The sequence below is a fragment of the Rhopalosiphum maidis genome, chromosome 3 (assembly GCF_003676215.2).
Source record: "Rhopalosiphum maidis isolate BTI-1 chromosome 3, ASM367621v3, whole genome shotgun sequence".
Taxonomy (NCBI): Eukaryota; Metazoa; Arthropoda; class Insecta; order Hemiptera; family Aphididae; genus Rhopalosiphum; species Rhopalosiphum maidis.
Window position 1 is genome coordinate 66197109 of NC_040879.1, and position 12748 is coordinate 66209856.

The following is a 12748-nucleotide window of genomic DNA, read 5'->3' on the forward strand; positions in this document are numbered from 1 at the left end:
TGTTTCTTACAACGTGAGTGGTGGTATATCGTATATTTTAGGCTGCATACTAGTTGCGGTCATGGATGATTTTTGAGTTAAGTACATATAACAATATCTAAGTTGCGGTTATAGCAAAGACTGAGCTTTTACAGTAATGATAAAATGAGTAAAAAATTTAGAATTGAAGTAATATATTAGTATTAATTAATATAATATTATAATGAGTATACCTAAAAAAATTAATTTGAAATTTGAAGCCCACGGTTTTTAAGTAGTCCAATCTGGAAATTGTTTTTGTTTTTTGTATGTACAAGTTCCATGCTTTTATATTGGAGTTGGTGTTAGAGCTATTAAATACCATGTTATGTAAGTTTATACTATATAATATACTGTATAGTAATCTTAAATGATTATCAACCGCCACAGTAGTTTGTTTCGTAAAAAACGATATGATAATTATAAATTTATAATACTAAACTTAAACTGAAGTCAATTACTGTTGTTTTTGAAATATAAAAATACAATATATTTAAGACATTTTTATTTATTTTTGTACTTTTATCCCACTATTGAGTTATAAAAGCGCAAACAGTGACCGCAATTAGTAAGTAACCATTTAGTTGGTTGACCGCAACTAGTAAAAACCGATATTTTATATAGAGAATTATCTAAAAAGGTCCTCGTAACGACTAAAGAGTTATAAGTCATACTCAGTGCTGCTAACACGTTTAAATATTTGGGAATCTTTATCATGCCGTATCTAGTTATATAATTAATTTTTTTTAGGTATACTAAATACAATACATTTTATTACGTAGCATTATGATTAATTATTTCAAATATATCCATTTTTACTTACTATTAAAAATATTTATCATTATATTTTAAACCGAAACATTTTTATAAATAAACCAATTTTGAAATTTAATTCACTGTAATTATCAAAATGGATATAATATTAAAGGAATATTTTAGTTAGCGCACTCTATTCTCCGTGTGATACCCAATACACCACGAGCTAAACGCCACAATTACGTAAGTGGATAACAAAGGAATAGATGGCGCCGGGTTAACCATCATGCTCCGTGTGTCATTAGTTTTAGGTCAAACTTCACTGTATATAAATTATTTATATTATTATACAACATGTATAATAAACGTAACATAGTATATTATACTCGTACTATGTATTCAGTTATTGAAATTAATATGAATGTTTTTTTTTTTAATTCTAGTTATTCATGTTTTGTATTTAAATGATTCTAAATAATTTAATATTATGATTTATATAAAAAAAAAAAAATTAAAATATTGTTTGACTTATCTATCTTAAACAAAAATATATTTGAATGCTTATGCAGTAAACTATACAGTCTAAACTAGCTTATTTAATTTAATTAGAAATGATTCATATTTATTATATTTATTATAATATACTGATGTACTAATGAATCCTTAGACAAAAAAAATACTTGAAGTATTAAGCATTGTGAAATAAAATAATGATTTCGGAATAATGTACCATAGCAGCTTATTAAAATGTATACTAAATACCTATGTCAGTAATACAGTCATACAGACTTAAATTTAAGTTATCTAGCTACCACCAAACCACATACTTTAACTTTACACTAACTTATACTATTACTTTTAAATTTTAATGTATAAGTACTAAGTACGGCTATGTATCAAAGTATTAAACAAATTGTTACCTACAAGCTACAACATAACACATATTATGTAAATGATTAATAAATATATTAAAATGCATATTATTATGTACATTGTACATAATTTAGAAATAAAATTCAACAATAATTTAAAAAAATAAACAATCTTATTATAAAAAATTATACAATATTTAAATATTTTCGATAATTTTTTTTAGACAATACTCTTGAGCAGTTAACATTTAAAATTAAAATATCCATTTTTTTGATTTAAGATTTAATAATTATTTTATCATTATAAAATTAGTTACTAATATATTAATTATATTTAAATTATTATGTTTAATTAAATTTAATTTAATAAAATTTTTATATTTTTAAGCGCTTTTGAAAATACTATTTCATAGTTTCACTATTATATTAACACTTTTATTAACATAATAATATGAAAAGATAACATTTCATGAAACGGATAGGTAATTCCTACTTATATAATAAAAAACAAAATCTGATGTAATTGTTTTCATTGTATTTGTAGAACCATCTTGAAAAACACTAATACAATTTTCAGTTTTGTTTTTGTTAGTTATTATTTTATTTTATTATTCAATATTAATTCGTGTTTTTCTTTTTTTATTATTTATTTATTGCAATAACATAAAAATAAAAACAATTAGTTAACATTATATATCACCATAATATAATATTTATTAAGGAGTTAAATGTAGTCCATGAATGATGCCCATTAGGTTAGGTTATTGTTGTCAATACTTAATATTACGGTAATTAGTGGCAAGGATTTGGGAATCTGTGATTATAATTTGAAACTGATTTCGGTAGCTTTTATAGTTTATTTGGTACAAATGGGATATCAAATGCATTTATTAAAAATTATACCATTATAGGTCTATTGTGAAATACTGAAATATAGTAATACATTTTTATTTCACTAAATGACTGATATATTTTAAAGTGTAAGTTTTTATTAACTTCGATATTTAAACGAAGAATAATGATTTTAATTAATTCCCCGAAATTAAAAATATTATTTGCGGGATTTTTCCGATTGTTATTTTATTTTACTACTTATACTTATACTTATACTACTTATATAGAACCAAGACATTTTCACAATATTTAGATTTATTTTAAGCTATTGCCTATTAAGCAATAGACCGATTCACACCAAATTGTTCTGCAATATGTCCGCTACGACTCAAAAGTCAATAATAATAATAATAATATATGATGTAAATATAATATATTATTATAATAGTTTTAATAATGAATGTAATGTACTCGGAAAAAAATGAATTCAACCTGCCGTATTACTATCGTAGTAAAATAAATTACTAATAGCATTATAATTAATACAGTTATAGTGTTACAGCTGGCTGACAGACGATCTCCAATCCGAATATTGTTTTACGTACGAAACTATAATTTATCATTGAATTCAAATTCAACACATCCATTACAGTGACCTACTCAATGATGAAGTGCACTCCATACCTACAACTGGTACAGCAGAGTGGTTACCTACTTGCCTGCTTTTTTAAATTCCATTTCGTAACAGTTACAAATTCTGTGATGGATATTTAAATATTAAAAATTTGAGAAATGGAACCAATCGTGGCTTAGCTCTGTCGCCGATAATTTTTCAATAAATCGTTATCAATTGCTGTTAAAAACAACTGCGTTATAAAATGTTTCCAAATCATATTATCAATAATGCAATACGTCATTTACATTGGAAACACACACTTGTGAATAAACGCACAATCGCTGTACAAAGCGATACACATGCTCCGTTGGCAATATGTATATATGCTGAACCGTAAGACATAATATACTTTTACGCGCACGTAGCTTTTCCTCGACGTTCCGTTCGACCGGTACTCGTCGAAAGAAGAAGGGATAACATCACAGTAATCCTATATAAGGGTTAAACAAAAACAACACCGCGGCAGTCTCTGTCAGTAAACATTTCAAGACACATCGCCCATGCCAGTATGCGCTACGATTTATTTTATTATTCAAACGAATACTTGCCGTGCGCGCACTGTGCAAACTTACACATATTGGGTTTTTCAAACGCCCGGGTATGATTATCACAAGATTATCTATCTTATATTCTTTTACTTTTGAATTTTTTTTTTTTTTTTAGAATTTGAATTTATTAAACAAAACACATTGTTATATCTACTACATCTAAGCAGAGCTTGTGTTGATAGTAGAGAGTTACATGTTAAAAACTTAAATTATAAAAATATATATTAATTAATTACAGCAGCAAATTGATCATAATCATATAATCAATCATAATTATTTAACTTAACTTATTTTATTTATTTATATCAAATCTACCACTATACCTCATTTATTTTTAAGTCTTAAACTCTAAGTTGGTATCTATCAGCTTAATGTAATTTAAATCTCGTATTTATTACTATAGTTATATTTTATTAGGTCGTATTATTACTTAGATTATTATTAATTAGTTTAGTCAGAATTTTAAGATTTGTAGGTTTATTTAGGTTCTTATTTTATATTGTTCCGTTTCACATCGAGGTAAAAATCACACTATTCATCGTATGATATGTGTTTGTGAAATGAGCACTAAGCTTCTTTTAAATTTTTTATATTATTATAATTAATTATTATTAGAAGTATGATTTTTTTATTATTATTTATTACCACATTATAAAGTACTTAGTTAATTTACTAATTTTATAAATTAATAGTATAATAGTATCTGATTATTTAAATACATTTGATTGAAAATTAGTAAGCACCTGAAAAGATATCAATAATTATAGTATAGTCTCGTGTGTATTCAAAGTGTATAGTATGCTAATAATTAAGTTTTTAAACACCGTCATATACCAGAGGTCACCAACTAATTTCTATAGATGTCCGTTTTGAAACTTACCATACTGACCGCGGTCCCTAACAGTTTTAATAGTTTACACACGTTAATAAATACATTTTTTTTTAAATTAGTATTTATATTGATTTATTTATACAATGTTTCAATGCAGATTAATTTGTTTTTTTTTTGCCGTAATATAAATTTTAAAATCTACTTCGCGGATAAGGGTCCGTTAAAAAAAGTGTTTGTGGTCCAGATGCAGACCGCGGTTTGCCAGTTGGTGACCCCTGCCCCTATACGTTAAATCAAAATATATAACATTATGATTAATGTAAGATTCTCGTTTATCAATAATAAACTGTATGATATATATTAAAATGTATGAAATGGAGCACATCTCAATATTGTATTAATTTCTATTAAATTTATTACATCATAAACACATATAATTATACGCGTTAAAAAATTGAATTATAGGATGTAAATATTTTAGTGACACACTGATAGTTGATACTGACCATCAAAGTCCTAACCTTATTGTGACATTTATCTGTAATCATCACATACAATAGCAATTAAAACCAAGGTAAGTGCAATAAAGAGCATATTATGTATAATAAAATACAAAGAGTAGTATACGAAATAATAATACGCACACACGTTAAAAATAAAAAGATGAAAATCACTAATCGTTCTTAATCACCTTAAATACTTAAAATTGGCACATATCAACTGCGCCGATCGAAATTCGAGTGTAGTACATTATTATATGTTAATTGCACCGATAGATTCCTAAAAATATATATTATCGTGTATAATACTATTGTAAATTATCATTGATTTTAGTACTTAAAATAAACCATGTTGATCATTTGATAAATTAGAAATTTATAAATATTTTTGATGACTTTAGACTTAAATAACTACGAATCTTTTTTTAGCTGTTGGATTCCCTAGGTTTATCTAAACTTTTTAGTTATTAAAAGTTGACACTAAAGACATTTCAATTTAATGACATTCGGTACAATAAAAGTTGTGATGGTCATAGACAGTTTTATAATAATATAAGCTAGGCTAGCTTAGCTTTTTAATTAATTTTTAATGGCACAAATGATGTACATACGATTTTTCAGTTTGTTAAAAATACTTCGGCACAATTGATGTGTACCTTTTTAGTATAATTTTTTTATACCAGAGCAATAAATGTACATTACATAGGTAGTTTCCTAAATTTCGCAAAATTGATGACGAACACCAAATATACCGTTCACAACCTTTTTAGGCAGCTAGTCACCCATTATTTATTTTATTTATTTCACTGGCCAAATTTGTAATAAAAACATGTAAATATTAAATTATTAAAAATGTATCTATTTAATTATTAAAATTAAATATATAAATATAATATTTATATCAGATTATTATACTATTATTATTAACTTTTGTGTCAATGCTGCCTTATCGTAAAACAGTGTGAATAAGAGCATGGTATAAATATAGGTAGGTAATTTCTTCATATCTTCAAATTTATCTACTTATTTTGAAAAATTCATTCTTTATAATTAATAATATATATAAATGTTTTAAGGTAACCATAATATTAGAAAACAATTATTTTAATTGCATTATTGGATATCCATAAACATTCCCGTTTTTTCTTAATTTTTTGTTTGTTTTTTCCGATTATAAAATTGGGAATTGTATACCGCTCCAAAGTGCAAACTAGATCCAATTTACTACCCAAAATCACGCTCAGAGTTTATAACCGAAGCTTTTATCGACTACATCTTGTACATAGACACAGAACAAAAGACATATCTTTGAGAAATCGATACATTTATCACCCCACACAGAATCTAAAATGTATTGAAAAATACTTATCATGTTAAAAACGGGTTACCAAAACACCAGACTCTAAAAATAAGGACCAGGGAGGACACAGGTTGAATACCCCTGGTCTATAGGCTCTGCCTTATAATGTCTTATATTATATAATACATGTACAGTATATACTCGTACATATAACACAATAGCATGATACACAATATAAATAGTGGCCGGCCGGGTGCCTATAGTAGCATTTCTCTTTTATAAAAGGATCACAACTACCCGGACGGCTGTGTTCCCGGTAAAATGAAGGCAGCTGTGTTATAAATACCCCTGTTTTATCTACCTATTTTATACGTATTTCACTGTTTAACACGTATTCCATAGAAGCCGGGTGTCCTTATGGAATTTATCAAAAGTGAGAACACAAAACTGCTCGTATACGCGATGTACTTTCACCTATTCCTCCATAATTCACACAATGTTTTTTACATTTTTCTGCTCATTTTTAACAAAATATTCCCTTCTCATATTTTTATAATTATTGTATTCCTCTATACAACCATCTCAAAAGTCATGTGTATCACATCGCTATTTAATTTACTAATTTGTTTTAATTATATTTCATTCAGGTTATTATTGATATAGAACCATATAGATGTTAAATCATTCAAAATATTTATTGTCATTTACGAATATATTATATTTCAAATGGGTTCGACAATAAATTAGATAAATAAATATTTTTTTATAATGCGAATCAAAAATATGCAGAATTATAATTTTATTCGTAAATTTTATTGTTTATTTTTTTGTATACACGCAAGTGATTATTTCAATTGTATGTTTGGATTTGTGAAGAATATTGAACTTGATTCAAAATATTTCTTTTAAACGAAAAACCGATTTCACCATGGATTACACTAATAACTGCACGTCTTAACTATACTGTACAGGCATAATACATATCAAAAATTGTGAATATAAGTTTAATTCATATATTGTGCATACATAATAAGTATCCGATAAGCAATAATTATAGGTTCGTATGCGATCGTATTTCGTTTTTAAATAATAATCAGGATGATTATTATTTACTATAATATATATCGTACATTGTTGCAATATTGTCATTTACAACAACCTAGAGAATTGACTACTAAAAGATAAACGTAATTTTAGTAAAGTCCAGTCAATAATATTTACACTAAATGTAAAAGTAAAAGTCATATATTGTATATATTATTTTATACTATGTACAATTATTTTGTACTATCGATGAAAACTTAAATTATTTAACAAGCAGATTGCCTAGCATTTATTATTTGACTTTGTTTATACGAATATAAACATTATATATATATATATATATATATATATATATATGAATAGTTCATACTTATTTAGTTTTGGTAGGGGGTCGTCTTATCGAAATAAATTAATTCGATGGCCATGGATCAAAGAAGGTTGCACATCACTGATTTACAATTATAACTAATGAATTCTATTCGATAAGATTATCGAATGTCTTTTATTCTGAGTATTATCACGGAGCGTTGACCAGTCACAACAATCAATAGGATGGGTGATCTGCGGGTGGGAGAGGATGAAACAGATGTACCTCGACCTCATCACCATTTGCATACCATCGTTAGTTGTTTTTGTGACGGGCAGAGCTACCCGGCAAGAATCGATCACAATATCGCTGTCCAGCGCTAAATCATTTCCCGAATAAAAACTACTATACTTCCTGCGAAAATCCGGTTTTATAACGAAATACTGATATTCTACCCCGGGAGTCGTACGCATTCGGGAATATTTGTATGTTTGTCATCGACCACCGTTCACAATGGAATCAGTCCAGTATACTTCTATTATAGGTGGCGCCACTCCCGTGCTCGCCGACATCAAAAGATGTGACCCTTTGGCACGACCCTGGTAACTAATAATATGTTCATTGGGGGCCGTCAGTACGATCAATCTTTGTATCCGGAGGAGATCGTATGTGTACCGCAGTTTTCGTAGCGCTGTGTTTGTAGTGTACACAGTGATCGGCAAAGCATTAGCGTTATTTTTTTTTTTGTTTTGTTTTTTGTATACGTATTCTTCAAATCCGTATCGTCGACGTAAGTCACTGCACGTGCAATCTTTATGTAAAACGAAACAAAACAGAAAACCAACGGTTGTTTGTGATATTATTTATTTTGTCTTACATCATTCTTAGTTCGGCTATAACATGGTAGATATAAAAGAGGATGATAAAGGTATTTAGTTTAGAGCGCTCTACACGCACATAATATATATACATAAATCACTTAATGTGTAAAATATAGCAGTAAACTTAATTATTCTTAAACACTTCTGTCATTATATAGATAATAAAAATGAAGTATTGGTTACATCACCAAACTACGGTCAACCAGTTCAGCCTCATCAATCGGAGTATATATTTCTAGAAGGCGCTGGTTCCAAACAACGCGGACGTTTTGAAATGTGTTACATTGAAATCGGTACATGTTACACGATAGGCGCTTCAATCGGTATTGCAAGAGGAATACACAATGGTATGAAAATTGTGGCGCGTGATAAACTAACTCCTACATATAACAGAACACAGTAAGTCACTTTAATATTGTTATTCAATTTGTATGCGTACTTATAATTTTATATATTGTTATCATTGCACTTATTAGGAAGTAATAATATGATTAATAATATGTAATATTTAGGTTGATAAATAGCGTTTTAAAACATGGAACTGATATATCAAATACATTTGGAACGATAATGGTGTACTACAGTATTTTCGGTATAATACTAGAGAAGACTCGAGGCGATGAAAATTATATCTGTAATAATATTATTGCTGGAACAGGCACGGGACTTTTATATAAATCTACAAGTAAGTTTTTAATACATTTATTAGTACTTTAATTTTATAATATAGTTTAAGTTTATTGCATTTTTAGGTTTAGATTTAATGTTTACGGTTAATACTAAACATATTAAACATTATTTACATAATTTAATTACAATACACGTTAGGCATCATCTTATAACGTAATCATTATAATAAACTGAAAATAGAATAATATACTTTTTTTTCTTTTTGATGTCTCAGTAATGAAAAAATAAATTAAAACAAAAATTATAAAAACTGGTATTGGAAAAATTATTTCTAATGATGCCATTTCCCTTTTTAAAAAAAATTCTTTGATGAATATTTACTTTATTTACTATTACTATATAATATTTACTTTTCTGCTAAATTTTTCTATAAGATATTTACAAGTTACCAGTAAAAATTCATTAGTAAATATTCTCCCTTCAAATTAAAAAAAATATTTAAAAGTATAAGGTTGGTATATCATATCATATGCAGTGGCGTATTTAGAATTTTTTCAATGGTGGGAGAGATATAGAGTGGCAAACGTGTAATTTCTTCCACGGAAGGAGGGTTCACCTTCTATCACTACCGTTTCTAAAAAATATTGAAAATGTATATACTTATTGTCTTATTATCAATAAGTACCTACACATAAATATATAAAACTGTATTCTTTTGTTTTTAAAATGTATTATTCATAGTCAATTTATTTATAAAATGGAAAAAACCATAAGAATACAATAGTAGTAGGTACCTATTGATAAATATACAAATATATATGTAGGACGAAAACAGTAAAAAATAATGCACCAGCCAGTGATCCGAACTTAAGAGACTCAGGGCCTCAATAGAGCCACTAAAGAAAGGCCCTTTTTTGGTACTTGACGAGAGCCTGGATCCCGGGAAGGTAAAGGCCGCTGGGCAACTATCTATTTTGCTTAGATGGAATTCGACTATAATGAGTAGTGAATTTATTATGCTGGATTAAAAATAAACTATTGCAATAATTAATATTATAAAATAAGTAATAACTCGTATTTTAGTGTTTTAGTTTGATTATTATTTGTATTCCATTTAATTATTAGAATTTTTGTTTAGAATGCCTAATTTATATATATATATATATATATGCCTTTGCAGTGTAATATATTTTGAAATAGCAACCAAACGCTTATTATTAAAACCATGATAATAGCTAGATCGTTATTGACAATAATGACGATTGACAGAGTTTTACTATTCACAATACGAATTGTTTTCAATCATATACATATTTAGCAGTAAGTCGTGTATTGGTTGCGGGCATCAACCATAATATTTCAATATTACAATAAAATGTAGCGTTTTCAATAATTTTATTCTGTATTTCTGTAATATATGTAAGACATTATTAAACCTATCAGTAAAAAAAGACCAATTTGGATCTTTCCTTATATCCCCTCCCCTCGTAAATACGCCACTGGTAATATATATATAGCTAATATATTAATTTTAAAAATCATAACAATAATATATTACAATTCATTTGTACATAAAATTAGAAATTTTATATTTGTGCTGCCTTATAAATCACGGAAATATAAAATTATTATATATCTACTAGTGCGTTTTTATATAAAATTTATATTTATATTTATAATTTATAGTTTTACTATAATACTAGTAATACTACCTATTAATATATTAATCATGAATATTATTTGATAATTTAAAACCAAAAAGTGAAAACAACTTTAATATACTTATTCTAATCGATAACTTAATTTGAGTTTACCTATATGTTCACATCCGTTGACTGATGAGGATTCAAAAAAATATATATGAAAATATAAGTGTAATTTTAAAAAAGTGTGCTTGAAAAATATTTTTCATATTTCAAGTAGATATTATATAGCATTTAGGTTATTATAGGTTTATATAGCATCTAATTTGTTTCTACTTATGCGGTTTTTCGAAAAATAAGCATAATATCTTGCCTCAGTTGTAATACATAAAACAATTGTATGTTTAAATGCATAATGTATATTATAGTCTACTTATTATAATATCAAATAAACGTGTATTTCAAAAATCTTTATATGTCGGAGAATAAGTAATGATTAATTTGTTTTAATTTAAATATTTATTTTATAATAATGAAATTAAAATAAACTGGAAATATTTCAGGTGGCCTTAGAAATTGCGGCTTTGGTGGTCTGATCGGCTTCGGTTTAACAATGATGTACAGTTTGATTTCATCGAGAGTTACAATCATTGAAAATATTAAAAAAGCCGTCATCCATTCAAAAAACTGAAAAAATTTAATTTAACTACATCACAGGTTTCCAATGTCTCACACTACTGTCGATTTTGTTTCACTATAATATATCGTATAATTATACATTATATTTACATTATTATACTATTTATACTGATATACAATTCAACAATTTTAATTAAAAAAAAACTTAATTAATATTTACAAGAAATAGTCCTTTATCTTGAAATTTCGTAAAATTAAAAAGTTTCCTACCTAGTCATAATAAATGTTGTTCTTTAATGGTTATTTTGATACTTAATAATACAAATATAATTTTCAAACATCAAATTTAAAATATAATAATTAAAAAAAGTTTTGACAAGAGCAAACACTTGATATTATGTACGAATATTATAATTTTTTATACAATTTTGGTAAATTCCGAGAAAAATGCGAAAGTCTTATCACATTCTTTGTAAAATTGTTTATATTTTTGGCTTAAAATATACAGAGAAAGATATTGTAATTGTTATACGATGTATCTATTACTTCATAGTTCACATATATAATTATCTTTATTGACTTTATTATTTTAAAAGATATATATGTATATGTATATGTATATGTTATTTAAACTTTTTTTAATACAATTTTATTAACATAAAATATATATTATTTTCGTTTTAAAAATGTTTGGCACATTTTGTTTGTACAGGATTAGAGATTTTTCCTATAATCTCGCCTAAATATACAGGCCATCTATATATTTATTTGTTCAACTATTAACTATGTACCTAAAAATGTTTTATACCTAATTAAAATATATTGTATGTACCTACTAATGTATTCGAATTTAAATTTATTGTGTTAAGAACTAATTAATTATTTCAAATGCTATTGTTCTATGAATACTGAATGTATTAACAATATATTGTGTACACGTCGATCAATATAATATTCAATCAATTATTTTACAATCACTCAACGAGTACATCGCTTGCACGATGTTGGTCCTTTCACACTGTTTTATTGTAATAATTTATTCAAACTTATTATAACGTTATAAAAACTAATCAAAGTTGTGATAAATTAATGTTCAAAATAAGTTAAAATAATTGAGAGTCATGATATTCACCGGTATTTTTTTGTTGGATTGCCATCTAAGTGATTTTTTTTTTTTAATTATTATTGTTATTATTAATGGTGTACAATTAAATAATTTATAATAATAACTACCTCTTTTAAACAAACTTGTAATAACGATGATAAAG

General features: G+C 26.3%; 1 protein-coding gene across 1 annotated transcript; it reads left to right on the forward strand.

The window, feature by feature from the left end:
• Positions 1 to 8587: 8587 nt before the first annotated feature.
• On the forward strand, positions 8588 to 11532 carry LOC113558929 (mitochondrial import inner membrane translocase subunit Tim23-like). The gene is made up of 4 exons (XM_026964521.1): positions 8588 to 8615; positions 8727 to 8967; positions 9081 to 9253; positions 11405 to 11532. Exons 1-4 carry the CDS (start codon positions 8588 to 8590, stop codon positions 11530 to 11532), a joined length of 570 nt encoding a protein of 189 aa, XP_026820322.1.
• The last annotated feature ends 1216 nt before the right edge of the window (positions 11533 to 12748 follow it).

Excerpts from the sequence above, each read along its gene's own strand:
- LOC113558929 (XM_026964521.1), top strand. The coding sequence starts at position 8,588 with ATGGTAGATATAAAAGAGGATGATAAAG. Across the intron at positions 8,616-8,726 it reads TATAAAAGAGGATGATAAAG|ATAATAAAAATGAAGTATTG; the intron begins GTATTTAGTTTA and ends GTCATTATATAG. Across the intron at positions 9,254-11,404 it reads ACTTTTATATAAATCTACAA|GTGGCCTTAGAAATTGCGGC; the intron begins GTAAGTTTTTAA and ends GAAATATTTCAG.